Genomic DNA, 17,737 nt, shown 5'->3' on the forward strand with positions numbered 1-17,737 from the left:
GTTAAGAAAAGAGTCTAGATTAAAATGGCGAAGTATGTCTCTATAGCTGGGTAACTTTCTACCCAGATTGTAGTTGTAAGACAAGTCCCATAGAAACCGTTTCTGGACACTTAAAAAATTTTTTTTTATCCAATTCGATCTAAATGTCCCTTTTAGCGTAAGTTATAAGAATCAAGTGGATACCCCCACTCTGAACAAATATTAATATATTTTATTATATATTTTTCTGCTTCTGCCTTGGACATTTTTGTCCACCTTGAGATTTCATTTTTCTTATTATATGTCTGTGCAAAACCAACGAACTTATATTAAAATGCTTAGCTATCTGAACTGAAGGCTTATTCCCAATTTCATAGGCTTCTATTGCTGTTTTTAATATTAAGGGATCATATCTATACTAATGCCGGCCACTGACTTATTCGTACATTGTACGAATGTTTGCGCGCATGTGAAGGGCCGTCAAACATTCATTCGCAAACCTAGCGGCTGTGCAAATGGGTTCGCTTACTCAATTTGCGAACCCGTTTGCGCTTCCTCCTACACTTGTTTACGAATGTCTCACGAATTTCTCCTCCTTTTTAATTCGTCAATAGAACATTGAAAAGAAAAAGAGTTTTGAATTCTTTCCCAGACATCATTAACAGCCATGCTGTTTTTATGGGATTTCTTTTGATGAAGATACGCTACACAGTAGACGTCACGAACTATGAAAATGGCGATACGTCTGTTACCTTCGCAATCGTCGGCGCAACTGGGCAAGCGAATGTGTGGGAGACTACGCGAAGGTTCGAGGTTCGCGCGCTTTGTTATCTGTTAAAAAACCGACACAGCTTGGAAAACCACGAATGCAGCGAAAACTTTGCATAATCATTCGCAAATGTCGTCCTACACTTGCGGGTTTGCGTATTCGTGCGCATGTGAGTGACCGGTGTAATATATAAATCTACAGTGGTTTTTACGGATGTTCCGTTAAAACTAATAAACCATGCATTCTATTGACTTGAAACTTGGTATATAACTAGGAAATACATGTACTTAATGGATAGGCTAATATTTATATGAGTGTTGGACTCCTTACACTAGTTGTGGGGGCGTTAATGATGAGAATCTTTGTGGGGTGAGAAATAATCATGTCAATTTTAAATGCCCAGCGAAGCGGACGGGTACAGCTAGTCTCTTATAAGGCTTTGCACTCTTTGATACACGCGAGGCATATATCTATAAATAGAAAACAATACGCAACTGATAATATAAATATTAGCTAAAGAATAAAATAACACTGCATTAATAATTAAATAAAAGTTCTAGACAAAAACATCATGAATAAACCAGATTCTTACCAACACATTTAAAAAAGATTGTTATAACTACATAGGCAACCCTACAAACCTGTGCCTATTTATATTAAGGTGCTCCCATTCAACTTATTCTTATCTCAATTGACTCCTTTTTCGTTGTTATTTATACCTGAGACGTCCCCGCTATCCCCAAAAACAACAGATTTTTACATGTATTTTTATATTATCAAAAAACATTAAAACCAATAACAACTGAGACTTACTCTTAATATATATGATGGTTCAAACACTAAATAACGTTTATAAATAACAGTTATCTTCTATTAATATCAAATAAATAAAAGAGAGCAAAGTTTCTAGCACTAAAATAATTACCACCACAAGAAGTTAATTTGAAATGTGATTTTTTAAAAGTTAGCAGCTATTATCATGCATATTCAGAGTCGTTTTGTGAACTTTCAACATTCTACTATTAAACTACACAAAATGGAAGATTTTTCAACGAATATAAAACTAATATTGAGCGCCGAAAGATTTTCCTGGTTTTCCCCCATTCACCTCTCAATCTCTAATCACCCCGTTTACGGGACCTATCTATATATTATATTATCTGATGTCATGGCCTAAAGGTCTAGATACCAGGCCATAAACTCAAAAAATATATCTGATAAATGTCACCTATCAAATCTGATCAATAACAGTTGCTTAAAAAATAAAATTTGTAAATAAAATAGTCTAACGAAAGTCTTGGTTTCGTTTCTATGCTGTAATTCATGGACATTTTGTAAGTGATTCAAAATGGATCTTGCCAAATCGTTATTCAGTTCAAGAGATCATGTTGGGTATGTCGGTCGTGAAGACCACGAACGTAAGATTAGTGCAGCGCTGAACGATGATGACCCTGAAGACGTGATCGACGCGATTAGAGGACTAAACATAGCTGATGAACTTCTTCCTGCGCCAGGAGGGCCATTTTCTGCTCTAACGCCTAGTATGGTACCTCAAGACATAATGGCTAAACTAGCACAACCAGAATCCGAAGGACACGGGGGTGGACTACCAGACTACAGTTTCGACGAGTTTGGCTTTTGTATTGAAGAAGAAGATGGTCCGGAACAAAGCTCAAACAAATTATTAGCTAATGCATTTGTTGAAGATGATCAACATAGACTGCAATGGGAGTTTTACAGCAAAGAAATTAACTTTACCGAAGGCAGTGGTAAGCTTGAAAAATCAGATAAACTACAGAAAATGGTCAAAGATGGTGTACCACATTCACTTAGGCCTCAAGTCTGGATGCATTTATGTGGAGCTAACAAGAAACGAGCATCAACTGAAATAACATATCATGAAATTGTAAGGGCATCAAGTGATGATGGTTTGGTAACTAGCAAACAAATAGAAAAAGATTTAGTCCAAATTCTGCCTAATAATGTTTGTTTCTCACATCCAACTAGCACTGGTGTACCTCGGCTTAGACGCATCCTCAGAGCCTTAGCATGGCTCTATCCAGACATTGGATACTGTCAAGGGACAGGAATGATTGCAGCATCACTATTACTATTAATGGAAGAAGAAGAAGCATTCTGGATAATGTGTACAACAGTGGAAGATCTTTTACCAGCTTCTTATTATTCATCAACACTGATTGGAATCCAAGCAGATCAAAAAGTTTTAAGGAGTCTTATATCAAACTATTTACCAGGCATCGACCAGGTCCTTAATGCTCACGACATTGAACTATCACTTATCACAATGCATTGGTTTCTAACTTTGTATGCTAATGTAGTCCATATGAAAATTTTATTAAGAATATGGGATCTATTTTTCTTTGATGGCTCTATTGTCTTGTTTAAAGTAACATTAGCGATGTTGAAAATAAAAGAAAATAGATTCACAGAAATCTCCAACTCCGCCCAAATCTTCAATGCTCTCTCTGATATACCTGGGGAAATTGATGATGTTGAACTTCTAATAAAAACCATTGATGAGGTATGTGGTGATACTCTAAGTCCTGCATTAATAGAAACACACAGAAGAAGACACTTGGCATACTTAATGGCAGATCAAGGTGCTCTTGTTGGAAATCCAAATGTTGTACCAAACTTGCCTAAGCAGCAATTGCAGAGGCGTCAAATAAAAAAGAGCAAGTCTGTAATACAAACTATTTTGTTTGGGGAAGATGGTAGTAATGAAGATGCTATTTCTAAGAATGTGAAGCAAACTGAAATACTAGTGGACTTGAGAGAAGCAATACTACAGGTTGCAAGGCACTTCCTAGCTTTAGAACCACAACTGACTTCAGAAGTTCAAATGACAGCTGATTACACCATGCAGAGTCATGCTGCTGATAGGGAAAGATACGTTAATGTTTCCAGAAGCAAGAGGCGAAGGGCAAAAGCTCTATTAGACTTTGAGAGAAGAGATGGTGATGAATTAGGATTCAGAAAAAATGATGTTATTGAAGTTATAAGTTCAAGAGATGAACACTGTTGGATTGGAGAACTAAACGGGTTGAGGGGCTGGTTTCCTGCTAGATTTGTCAAATTGCTCGATGAAAAGGGTGTAAAATATAGCAAGGCTGGTGATGATTCTGTCACGGAAAAAGCTGCACACTTAGTGAGAGGTGTATTAGCTCCAGCATTTAAAAGAGTTCTCTTGCATGGTATAAAGAGGCCAAGCTTTCTAGATGGACCATGTCATCCGTGGCTATTCATTGAAGAAGCCTCTTCTCGCGAAGTTGAAAAAGATTTTAATTCAGTTTACAGCCGCTTGGTTCTCTGTAAGACATATAGATTAGATGAAGATGGGAAGGTGTTGACTCCTGAAGAGTTATTATACAGATGTGTCCAAGCAATAAATTTATCACATGACAATGCTCATGCTCAGATGGATGTGAAATTGCGCACATTAATATGTATGGGCTTAAATGAAGAAGCATTACATCTGTGGCTTGAAGTATTGTGTTCTTGTGTTGATGTCGTTCAAAAATGGTATCATCCATGGTCATTTATAAATTCGCCTGGATGGGTACAGATCAAATGTGAATTACGTATACTTTCTCAGTTTGGTTTCAATTTGAACCCCGATTGGGAGCTTCCATTGAAAAAAGATACACAAAATCAGCCACTGAAGGAAGGTGTAAGAGATATGCTTGTTAAACACCATTTATTCTCATGGGACTTGTGAACTACATGAATTTATTATAATACAATGAATGTTGCGTAATGTATACATTCACACATAGTTTTTCCAGTCTTATTTTTTTTAACATGCTACAATTGTACATTTTCCGAAAGGTCCTTATATCATAGTACCATCAATTTACGATAGATGGCGCAGTATCTACGTATGTTTGAGTGAACTACATAATCTACATACGTTTATCAAAATCCCATTGGTAACTGAAGTAGAGTGTGACTGGTTTCACTAGTAGTATTAAGTAAAATACTAATTAATAATAAGTTCGATGAGCCTAATTTATTATACAATTTAAAATTCATTAAAAAATAACTATTAGTATTCAGCTTCCATGGTAAATTAAATCATTTTCAGGTAAAACGAAGTAGCACAGTGTGACATTAACACAAAAAACCTATACTGATCTCATAACATTATTTTTGTTATTTTACAGAGAGAGTAAAACTATTTTGTAAACTTAAAAATGTTTTTTGTGTTCTGAAGCCGAAAAGCGAAAAAAACTAAACCTTATCAAACCAACGCTATCCGTATGTCCGTATTACAGCCACATAAGGAGAATATTTGAGAACCTTACAGATTGTATGTTGGGACTGTTCTCGAAACCTATAGACAACAATATAAAACAAAGCGCGACTCCTATATCTTGAGACTGATTTCATATATCTATTAGAGACCTGTGACGATCGATCATTTTCTGGAATCAGGCTCAATATTTGAGAAAGATCACATATCCGTCGCAGCTTTAGGCGTCCGAGGAATTAGCAGCTTAGGATTCCTGATGTCTATAAGCGACGGCGCATGATAAGTCCATTAGTTGGGCTACATAACCCTCCAATCCCTATAGTCCCACTTTTGCAGGTTAGCAGTCGCAGCTCCGTGGTTCGTGTGGAACGTTGACCTACACGACGACCTGGGCCTCGAATTAATTCGGAAATACATGAAGTCAGCGTCGGAACGGTACTTCGATAAGGCATCTGTCCTGGTGAAAATGGAAAGGCCTTCGAGCCACCAGTACCTATTTCAATCATAAAAAAAAGTTGGGCCTTATTATGGGTTCATCTACCAACAATGGCCCAAAACGGTGGTTGCGATCAGAACGTGATTTGGCTGTGCCCCTGGCATCGCTGACTTCCTAGAGCCAAGGAAACCACTCATCAGATGAGCCGCATGCCTGTTAGTTTACGATGACAATAAAAGATTGTATATTTTCTTCTTGACTCAATTCTATTCCACATCGAAAGAACATATGCTAACTATATAATATATAACTTAATAAACTAACTATATAACTTATAGACCAGTCCAATTTAGATTGAAATACATTAAAACTTTATTAGGTATATCTTATGCGTATAAAAAACCGAGGGGCCTAAATCAAATATTAAGAAGTGTGTTAATGTTCTTAAACAGCGAATAAGATTTATTTTAACTGGTTAAATGAGATCGGTTTCAAATATCATTTTAAACTAGACAAAATAACGCAGATAAAGTATATTTTAAAAACTGTTTAAAAGTGTACACGGTACAACTGGAAGAGATTGATTGCATGCTATTCGATTTTTTTTGTGTTATTCCAATAGTTTTAATAACTGCTACATACATAATAAGTTTTATAAATAGTTTTAATAATTAATGATTAAAGAACTTGGACTTTTTGGCAGGAACGCGAGGAGTGAGTGTGATTTTTTTTATTTTGTCTATATAGTGTTTCTTCAAGTTTAAATGTGTCATAATGGTGGTTTATTAATTGTTTAGTATCTGTGAAAGTGCACAAATGTGGGAAAATGAAATAAAGCCGCTGAACGTAACTTCTCGGGATCCTCCAAAAAGTCCGCTGAAAAAGCCTCAGTAAATGACCACCATTTTACTGAGATTAGATTCCATCCCATATCATCTCATTTCATTTCATTTCGTGCCATGTTTCATATTAATCAACTTTATTTCATTTCATAATATCATTTTTCATATGAAAAAAAATTTGATAAAACGATTAGGCTGTATGTCGGAGATTCAGTTAGTTTATTACAATATGCCGATAACTTGGGTAATTAAATGTCTGACATGTCTTTTCCTTCGTTTTTTACTATTCATAAAGTGTAAATGATTTAAACGGCGAATTATAAAAATCTTATTACTTGACACATGCACAACCGTGTCGGAGCCAAAAAAAGAAGAACAATCCTGGTCATTAAAAAACAACGTTCTGTTAATACCTTTTAGATTCTTTACATGAAACATTCTTAAACTTCAATTATTTTCTGGTGATGGGCCAACGAACTAACCACCGCAGTCCAATCATTAGGTATGTACAGGGGGGTGCAACTCCCAATTGGGTGAATGAAGTTAGCCCCTCAAAAAAATTTTTTTTTCCTGTTTTCTACTTATTTTCTATTAATTCGTTTGTTCATCATTTGTTCTTGATTGTTCACTGTTAATAATTGTTTGTTCCCCATTTATTTATTTTAAAAAAAATATTAAAAATATATCTAAAAGTTAGCCCCTCGATTGCAATTTTTAATATTTTTTCGTCCTTAATTACTCGTAAATATTCATTTTCGATTGTTCTTATATAAAATACGTTTGTTCTCTTTCGAAATTACTCATTTTTTGTTTAATTAATTGTATTAGTTGAATAAATGTATACAAAATATGTGTACTGCGCATGCCATAAGTGTATTATAATCTATGGCGCATGCGTCAACTATAATGACTAAACTTTCTACGCGGTTTTAATCGTGAAAAAAAAAACAATTATAAATCCTGAAGGATCAATTAATTGGTATACAGTTTAATTAAAAAAATTAAAAACAAAATAAATAAAATAATGTGCATTCGCGTAAAGTTAGACCAAATACATTTTTTCCATCCTCCTATATACCTATCGCTATGAAGGTATAAAAAAGATAGGTTAAGAGTTCACATAGGTAATATAAACAAATAAGTAAATATGTTCATTATTTATCTTTCAAGAGATAATGTAGGTATACATTATAATAACATTTTGACACAGTCGAAATTATATTCCTAACATTAGTAAAATAACATTTTAATATTTTTTTTATAGGTTATGTATTGAAATTGTTGGAAAATTATTTCATGTTTTAGCTGGAAAACTACATGGAGAATTATATGCAATACAAGATAATGAGCTCCATCAAATGAATTCGAATGAAACCAAACTGTTTACCATCCAAATTCGATTGTCGGGCAGATAGAAAACGAAAATTCACTCAGTGAACCTCGGCCTGCATTTGTGAAACGGCAAAGACTCACTATTATCAAGGAAATTGAAGAGACGACTAAAAATGAGATGTGTCGTATTATTATACCTTTGCCATCTTGTAGTCAAGGTAGGTGTAACTGTCAATAATTAGTTACACTCACAGATCTCCTAATCAAATAACAATATCAGAAAAAATGAGAATAGTTAGTTAGTGGAAGTAGCCAAAATGGGCAAGTGGATCTCAGTTCCTATTACATAAGGTACTAGGAAGTTTGTGAAAATGAAAATTTATCACAGTGTAATATCACTTACTTACTTTAACAGTGAAGGAAAACATTGTGATGAAACCTGCACACCTAAATGTTCTTAGGATTTTCTTAGGTGTGTAATCCACCAACCAGCACTAGGCCAGCGTGGTGGACTAAGGCCTAAAAACCCTCTCAATGGTAGTGAAGGCCAGTGTCCAGCAAGGGGATATATTATATGGGCTGATGATGATGACTAGGAAGTTAAATACTACTACTACTACTACGACAGTACACATATAATCCTATATATTTACAAACTATACGTTTGTTGGAAATTGCTAACATTATTTCATAATTCCAGATGTCCAGCCACTTGAAAATAGGTGTAGTAATGACAAAGCTATCCAAGTAGCTCCAGCACAGGAACACAAAGGCAAGGCAAGTGTGTATTGCCACATCACCCCTTAATATATCTGAAGCAAGTATAAGTAAACAATCAGAACCAGCAAAAAAAAAAACTGTTGTTCCTGAGGACAAATTTGACAGTGATGAGTCAAATGCACCAGCAACAGAAGGATCAACTGTTGACTATGGGTTATAGAAGAAGAAGATTAATTCATATTTATTTAAATTAATATTAATGAATATTAATTTAAATTATCGTGCAAAATTCGTGGTCAAAACATATGTGTATTTTATAAATAAATATTCATTCTCAGTATTAATGTTGTTTTAATCATCGATTGAAAAATTGGTTCTTAATGAATTTAGTTGGAGCTAAATGCTGCTTGGAGCTTAATACTTTCGAATAACATAAACACGTGACTTTAAGCATAAACATATTTTTTAAGTAAATACTTTATTTAGCTTTGCTGGATTTATCCAAGATTTCGACATACCAAAATTTCATACAGGAACGACAGATAGATAGCTATCTGATTGAATACCCTTGTAGAATTGAGCTTCGAAGAAAAGTTTATTCTTATTCTTTATTAGACTTTATTCTAGTTGCAGTGTCGGTTAGAGAAGCTTGCACAGATACTGCATGGAATAAATAGTCATTATAATTATAAAATATATTTCTGTTTACATACCATACAATTTTCATAGTTAAAATATTAATTTGGAGTGATATGAATTTATTTCGATTATCAAAATAATTTGTATTAAACATTTATATTTCCTCAAAATTTCTATTTTTATAATAATGACTGTGACCACCCCATAAATCACAAAATTAAAAATATTAAAGATAACTTATTTTTAAATCATATATTAAAAATTATAAACAGATCGCGAATTAAAATATTATATTATGCCTATCATTCTTAAATAATTCAGTAATGAATTTTCGCATCGCCGCGCCGTATATAATTAACGGCCTGGCCACGGGGATCGGCGGTGCGAACAGCGAAGCGGTGGACGAGGCGACCATTCGCGCAGCACCGTTTGCAGGCCACGGGTACTCACGTTCGCCACCGCGACTAGTAAGGAAGTCCGACAGCGAAATGTCTATATCGAAATTATCTCGATATTGCTTACAAATTAATAGTTTTTTGGTTCAGGACCTATTATTTGGAAAATATTGTGAAGTACATGATTTGAATAAGAATCGGAGTATACCTATAGATGGAGAATTCCACAAGAAGTACGAGAAATACTTTGGGTGGCTAGACTTCCAAATAGCTGGTCTAGCTAGTATTTCAGCTAAAAATTTTTTATTGCTTAGATGGGTGGACGAGCTCACAGCCCACCTTGTGTTAAGTGGTTACTGGAGCCCATAGACATCCACAACGTAAATGCGCCACCCACCTTGAGATATAAGTTCTAAGATCTCAAGTATAGTTATAATGGCTGCCTCACCCTTCAAACCGAAACGCATTACTACTTCACGGCAGAAATAGGCAGGGTGGTAGTACCCACCCGTGTGGACTCACAAGAGGTCCTACCACCAGTAATTACGCAAATTATAATTTTGAGGATTTCATTTTTATTACACGATGTTATTCCTTCACCGTGGAAATCAATCGTGAACATTTCTTGAGTACGTATTTCATTACAAAAATTGGTACCCGCCTGATATTCGAACACCGGTGCATCGCTCAACACGATTGCACCGGACGTCCGTTAGGCCACGACGACTTTAAAAATATAAAATAAAAAATAAATAAAAAATAAAAAAATTTCGGCGTTAATTTTTCGCGGCGAAAACAACTAAACTCATTTAATCACTGCACTATTCGCCGCGACTACCGCTCGACTCCGTGGCTCGCGCCGTCCGTATTCATGCATTTGTTTTGCTCGCCCGCCGCATCGCGCGATTCGCTCGGTACATTTCGCCGGTCGCCGGTGCGCGTGGCTTGTTAGGTACATTTCTATGCGCTTATTTTAGTCGCTAGACGCTTCGCCGTTCGCACCGCGCGAATATTCGTATCGGCGAATGTCCCGTGGCCAGGCTGTAATATGAATAATAGGGTATTGCCCACTGTGCTAAAAAAAACATAAATTATGTTTTTTTGATAGATCTACAAACAAGCAAGTGAGTAATGCTATGTTTCCATAAATAAAAAGGCAAAAAAAAATTAAAGAAAGATATTATGCACAAGTTCAAATGCATATGTATTGTGCTAAAAGTAAAACTTGCTACTTTTGTGTAGCATCCAGCAACTTTGAAAAAACTAATCAGGTCACTATAATTAGTAGGTATTGATTTTGATTCCGAGTAAGTTGCACAGTTGTTAGATAATGTAGTTTCTTTTTGGAAGAATAACAATTTTCTAATCCTACACAAAAATGTAATGTTAAATATTTAAAAAAAACTTTATACCTATTTTCCTTTTAGGGAGTACAAAATATTGATGTGTACAAAGTGAATGTGATTTAATAAAAATAATATTTCAATTTAAATTATGTTTTATTAAAAATTATTCTTAACATACAGGTACAAAGGTTACATAACATTAATATTTATTCCTTTTCATATATATAAGCCCATATTTAGCACATTTGTGGAAAACAGAATCAAAATAATAATGAGTTGCTAGCCATAGAAGACCAGCATAAAAGTCTTATTAAAATCTGTTCAGTAATTTTTGAATGAAGAGTGAAAATACTTACAAAACTTCCTATTTATAAGTAAGGATTACTTATTTAATTAAAGAGTTTTGTAGGTGGCAAACTATCTAAAAACTTTCTATTTTCCACCAAGTTGACATCAATTATCCTTCCTGCATATATATTTATTGTATTATTTTTTTTATAGTCTAACAAGGGGTGATATTACATTTGCAATTTCTGGGAGTTTGTTGAAAAATATATTGCTTGCTTGACTTACAGATAAATCGAAATCATCAGCCAATTGAGAGAATGTTCTATTTAATGTTATTCTCATCAGACATAATATAATATTTTGTTCAGAAACATTTGTTCAAATGCATATGTATTGTGCTAAAAGTAAAACTTGCTACTTTTGTGTAGCATCCAGCAACTTTGAAAAAACTAATCAGGTCACTATAATTAGTAGGTATTGATTTTGATTCCGAGTAAGTTGCACAGTTGTTAGATAATGTAGTTTCTTTTTGGAAGAATAACAATTTTCTAATCCTAGACAAAAATGTAATGTTAAATATTTAAAAAAAACTTTATACCTATTTTCCTTTTAGGGAGTACAAAATATTGATGTGTACAAAGTGAATGTGATTTAATAAAAATAATATTTCAATTTAAATTATGTTTTATTAAAAATTATTCTTAACATACAGGTACAAAGGTTACATAACATTAATATTTATTCCTTTTCATATATATAAGCCCATATTTAGCACATTTGTGGAAAACAGAATCAAAATAATAATGAGTTGCTAGCCATAGAAGACCAGCATAAAAGTCTTATTAAAATCTGTTCAGTAATTTTTGAATGAAGAGTGAAAATACTTACAAAACTTCCTATTTATAAGTAAGGATTACTTATTTAATTAAAGAGTTTTGTAGGTGGCAAACTATCTAAAAACTTTCTATTTTCCACCAAGTTGACATCAATTATCCTTCCTGCATATATATTTATTGTATTGTTTTTTTTATAGTCTAACAAGGGGTGATATTACATTTGCAATTTCTGGGAAAAATATATTGCTTGCTTGACTTACAGATAAATCGAAATCATCAGCCAATTGAGAGAATGTTCTATTTAATGTTATTCTCATCAGACATAATATAATATTTTGTTCAGAAACATTTGTATGTTTCTCAATCAAGCCTATTATGAAACATAATTCTTGTGGAAGACCAATATATAAACGTTGTTTATTTTTCACTTTAGATAAAGTTGTTAACACATTCATTTTTTCAACTTTTTAGTCTTTTTGAGAGCTATAGTCTGAAGTGCACAAGTCTTTGATGGAGTGGAGATATAGAGAGATAACTCATAGTCAACAGTTGATCCTTCTGTTGCTGGTGCATTTGACTAATCACTGTCAAATTTGTCCTCAGGAACAACAGTTTTCTTTTTGCTGGTTCTGATTGTTTACTTATACTTGCTTCAGATATATTAAGGGGTGATGTGGCAATACACACTTGCCTTGCCTTCGTGTTCCTGTGCTGGAGCTACTTGGATAGCTTTGTCATTACTACACCTATTTTCAAGTGGCTGGACATCTGGAAATATGAAATAATGTTAGCAATTTCCAACAAACGTATAGTTTGTAAATATATAGGATTATATGTGTACCGTCGTAGTAGTAGTAGTAGTAGTATTTAACTTCCTAGTCATCATCATCAGCCCATATAATATATCCCCTTGCTGGACACTGGCCTTCACTACCATTGAGAGGGTTTTTAGGCCTTAGTCCACCACGCTGGCCTAGTGCTGGTTGGTGGATTACACACCTAAGAAAATCCTAAGAACATTTAGGTGTGCAGGTTTCATCACAATGTTTTCCTTCACTGTTAAAGTAAGTAAGTGATATTACACTGTGATAAATTTTCATTTTCACAAACTTCCTAGTACCTTATGTAATAGGAACTGAGATCCACTTGCCCATTTTGGCTACTTCCACTAACTAACTAACTATTCTCATTTTTTCTGATATTGTTATTTGATTAGGAGATCTGTGAGTGTAACTAATTATTGACAGTTACACCTACCTTGACTACAAGATGGCAAAGGTATAATAATACGACACATCTCATTTTTAGTTGTCTCTTCAATTTCCTTGATAATAGTGAGTCTTTGCCGTTTCACAAATGCAGGCCGAGGTTCACTATGAGTGAATTTTCGTTTTCTATCTGCCCGACAATCGAATTTGGATGGTAAACAGTTTGGTTTCATTCGAATTCATTTAATGGAGCTCATTATCTTGTATTGCATATAATTCTCCATGTAGTTTTCCAGCTAAAACATGAAATAATTTTCCAACAATTTCAATACATAACCTATAAAAAAAATATTAAAATGTTATTTTACTAATGTTAGGAATATAATTTCGACTGTGTCAAAATGTTATTATAATGTATACCTACATTATCTCTTGAAAGATAAATAATGAACATATTTACTTATTTGTTTATATTACCTATGTGAACTCTTAACCTATCTTTTTTATACCTTCATAGCGATAGGTATATAGGAGGATGGAAAAAATGTATTTGGTCTAACTTTACGCGAATGCACATTATTTTATTTATTTTGTTTTTAATTTTTTTAATTAAACTGTATACCAATTAATTGATCCTTCAGGATTTATAATTTTTTTTTTCACGATTAAAACCGCGTAGAAAGTTTAGTCATTATAGTTGACGCATGCGCCATAGATTATACACTTATGGCATGCGCAGTACACATATTTTGTATACATTTATTCAACTAATACAATTAATTAAACAAAAAATGAGTAATTTCGAAAGAGAACAAACGTATTTTATATAAGAACAATCGAAAATGAATATTTACGAGTAATTAAGGACGAAAAAATATTAAAAATTGCAATCGAGGGGCTAACTTTTAGATATATTTTTAATATTTTTTTTAAAATAAATAAATGGGGAACAAACAATTATTAACAATGAACAATCAAGAACAAATGATGAACAAACGAATTAATAGAAAATAAGTAGAAAACAGGAAAAAAAAATTTTTTTGAGGGGCTAACTTCATTCACCTGGGTTACTGTTGAATCAAACCTTTATAGTTTTTATACACAACTCTGTTTTATTCTTTTACTTGTCAACTCGACTTAATGTCATTCTCTCTCCATAAAATAAAATGTTCATTGTTTTACTTTAATTATCGTTTATTTTAAAATTCACAACAGTTACTAGTATAGGCTTTGCTTTTTACCCCGAAATATCCTAAATCCTGGTATTGGTGTATGTTTTTTAATTGCGCGATAAACTTAAGATTTCCGTCTTTTTAATGTCCAAGATATATCAAGCTATATCTAGCCTTAAATGTGCGATTATTTTGTAAATATTTATTTGGTAAAGGAACTGACTCTTCTCAGCAATGAAACTGTAAATGCGTATTTGAACAAAAAATACTTTTTTATTTAATTGCCATTCTCTGATTTCTTTCTACCCTTGTAATCGGTCAATATGTTTTTGAATAGTCTGCAGATATCCCAAAAAAATCTCTTTGGTCAGAACGATGTGCATGAAAATGATTACTTGAGCAAGCCTCAGAACCAGACTATTAACAGCATTAAACAGACATCTGACCCCCTCGGTTGTTTCTTTTGTTAATATTTCTACAACTTCCCTACATATTTCATATACCTTATATAAATCAGTTTACTAAAAACAATTTCTATTTTTTTTATTGCTTACATACGTAGACGAGCTCACGGCCCACTTGGTGTTAAGTGATCACTAGAGCCCATAGACATCAACAACGTTAGTGCCGCCACCTACCCTGAGACATGAGTTCTAAGGTCTCAGATTTTACAGTACAACGGTTGCCCCATCCTTCGAACAGAACCGCATTACTGATTCAGGGCAGAAATGGGTGGTGGTACCTATCCGTACGGGGTCACAAGATGCCCTACCGCCAGTAAGTCCTATTTTTATGAAGAAAAATAAAACTACAACAGGATTTCTTTATCATAATGAATAGTTGTTTTTTAATCATAAAGAAAAATAAAGACTGTGCTTATAACAATTTCTTACAAAACGTTTTGTTCTATTTACGTTCTTTGTCACAATCGCCATTCAGTCACGAAGTTCTCGGAAATGAATCCATTATACTGCTTTGGATTGTAAAAGGCGAGACAAAACCACTGGATTCCATATCGCTGACAGGTTTCGTAGCAACGCGATCTATGCGTCATAATTTCGAAAAAAATTAAGTCATTGCCAACCTAGCCTACCCAGCTTAAAGAGTTTGAATGACAAAGAATAGAGTACCTTATTACTTCTTTTTTTTAAGTATGGTACTTAATTGACTTCTTTTTTTTAAAGAAATAGGAAAGGAAGGAATTTTATGACCTGGTAACTAAGACCTGTAAGTTATGTCTTATTTAAATTTATATTCTTATTTTTATGAAAAATGATAATATGGAATGAAATTAAATGAATGGACGAGATGAGATGATATGGGATGAAATATAATCTCGGTAAAATGGTAGTCATTTACTGAGATTCTTTCAGTTGACTTTTTGGAGGATCCCGAGAAGTCACGTCCAGCGGCTTTGTTAATTATTCCCACATTTGTGCACTTTCATATATATTAAACAGTTAATAAATCACCGTTATTCCACATTTAAACCTCAAGAAACACTTTAAAGACAAAATAAAACAAATCTCACTTCACTCTTCGCGTTCCCGCCAAAAAGACGGTAATTGGCTTTTTGCGATGCCATTTTTGCCATGGTCGAGCTTATAAATTTTTACACTTATATTCTGTTGTATCGAATTTAATTTAAAGCGGAATGAGATGAAATTTATTAATTTGAGTCATGAATCAATTGGGATGAAATTAAATGAAGCGACATGACATGTGATGAAATAAATTCTCAGTAAAATTGTGCTTATATATTGAAAGTTTTTGCAAAACCCCATTTCAATTTCCCACATTTGTGCACTTTCACAGATACTAAACGGTTCATATCCCACCATTATTATATGTTTAAACCTGAAGAAACACTAAAGGAACAAAATAAAACAATTCACAAAGCTTCGCAACTCGTTTTCAACCCAAAAATTAAAATACATACTTACTTTCAAAATTTAAACGCTTATGGAATAAGAAACTTGCTCGTATGGCAACAATAAAAGCAATAAAAATAATCTCAGAAGTTATTTTTGTAATGTTTACAAAATGAAGCACATGCTTAAATCATCTCAATACGATAAATCCCTAATTTGGATGTGGTATATTATTATATCAAAAGCATTATCAACTTGAAAGTGGTATAAATATAAGTTTTATTAATTAAAATTAAAATCACAATAAACAGCGACACTACTTATTATTCAATGTTGATTTAGATAAAAACACTAAATTCATATTCATTATCTGAATTAAAATAAACATGATGTTTCGAAATAAAGATGTATCGTGAAATGGATACTAATTTTATATTTACTTTCTACTCGGCTTTACATGAAGGTTCATCGGAGGAATTAAAAAACAATGTTTGAGTAAAACCACAATTATTATTTGTATAATGTTTTTAAATGCCTGTACTAAGTGCACCTTCCTCCACTTTTAATTTCGAGAATCTTCGACCATACAACCTAATTGTCGATACTGTTAAATTGAAAACAGATTAAACCCAAAAACAATACTATTCATAAAAAAAAAACAAAAACCCTGAAGATTTTTCGAATGGACAAATTTTAAGCAAATAAACATAAGTATCCATTTTTAAGCTATACTAAGCACAAGTAGTACATTTACAAAAGTTCGTGCACATCTTTTCTCTTACGAAATCAAATTATAGCGATTTTTTTTAGGACTTTTTTAGGTCTCTCTAGACCATCAGCTTAGATAGGAACCTAAGCTGATCTAGAGAGACCATATCGGCGTAACCTTAATTAGTAGGTGAGTTCACGGGGCTCAAACCTGACGATGTTGCTAACACGAACCCTAGCGAGAGTCGTGCTTCGCAGAATCTACCACCGGATCGGAAACGCGACCCACTGAGAAGATCCGGCGAGAAACTAAGTGGGCTGTGTCTATGGGTTAATTTACTCGCCGGTCCTTTCGTCGCAAGCGACAGGTTCGACGAGAACGATGACTGGTGCTTGAGGTACCTAAAAGCACCGTTAGTGGATCGGGAGGATCGAAACGACGTGTTTTGGGTAATGTCGACTGTTTACCATTTGGTTCGCAGGATCAGCTATGTAGTTTCCGGCGCCCACAATGAGAGGATTCTCATGTCGAGCCGCTTTATCGAACTGGTGCATTGATGCCGACTGTAAATACTTACTGATGGCCTCTCGGTCCAGGTCATCGTGCAGGTCGATGTTCCTGACGAACAACGGGGACAGCGATCATAAAAGGCTTACTTAAAGGATTTCAAATAATTAAAAATGACGAGAAAAGCTATAAAATGTATTTTTATTTAAAACAATGGTTAATAAAACAATTACGATCGATAAATCCATTGAGGTTAACCATTTAACAATAAATGATTGGTTCCGACCTCGTCTTGAATTATAACAAAGAAAATTGTTCTTAATAAGTTCCTATTTGCGTCACATTTAACATTACAATTGAATATTCCGTTCAGCTGTCATATAAATTTAATAATGTAGCCTTAATTGCCTTTACT

General features: G+C 33.7%; 1 protein-coding gene and 2 long non-coding RNA genes across 5 annotated transcripts; 2 read left to right on the top strand and 1 right to left on the bottom strand.

Moving 5' to 3' along the window:
- The first annotated feature begins 1,745 nt into the window (after positions 1–1,745).
- LOC119630851 (small G protein signaling modulator 3 homolog) lies at positions 1,746–8,691 on the top strand. 3 transcript variants are annotated; one of them, XM_062672716.1, is made up of 3 exons: positions 1,746–7,423; positions 7,605–7,849; positions 8,332–8,691. In XM_062672716.1, exon 1 carries the CDS (start codon positions 2,097–2,099, stop codon positions 4,485–4,487), a length of 2,391 nt encoding a protein of 796 aa, XP_062528700.1. In that variant the 5' UTR covers positions 1,746–2,096; the 3' UTR covers positions 4,488–7,423; positions 7,605–7,849; positions 8,332–8,691. The 3 variants fall into 3 exon arrangements, with proteins under 3 accessions (XP_062528700.1, XP_037877318.1, XP_062528699.1); XM_038021390.2 differs by having other exon boundaries at positions 1,746–7,278; XM_062672715.1 differs by having other exon boundaries at positions 1,746–7,849.
- A 2,174-nt stretch (positions 8,692–10,865) lies between these two features.
- LOC134200242 (uncharacterized) lies at positions 10,866–13,679 on the bottom strand. The gene is made up of 2 exons (XR_009975069.1): positions 13,113–13,679; positions 10,866–12,623 (listed from the first exon to the last, which is right to left on the bottom strand). It is a non-coding gene; the product is annotated as an uncharacterized LOC134200242 (long non-coding RNA).
- A 521-nt stretch (positions 13,680–14,200) lies between these two features.
- LOC134200243 (uncharacterized) lies at positions 14,201–17,516 on the top strand. Its single transcript, XR_009975070.1, has 2 exons — positions 14,201–15,462; positions 17,297–17,516. It is a non-coding gene; the product is annotated as an uncharacterized LOC134200243 (long non-coding RNA).
- Positions 17,517–17,737: the final 221 nt, after the last annotated feature.

Source organism: Bombyx mori, chromosome 15 (assembly GCF_030269925.1).
Source record: "Bombyx mori chromosome 15, ASM3026992v2".
Classification (NCBI taxonomy): Eukaryota; Metazoa; Arthropoda; class Insecta; order Lepidoptera; family Bombycidae; genus Bombyx; species Bombyx mori.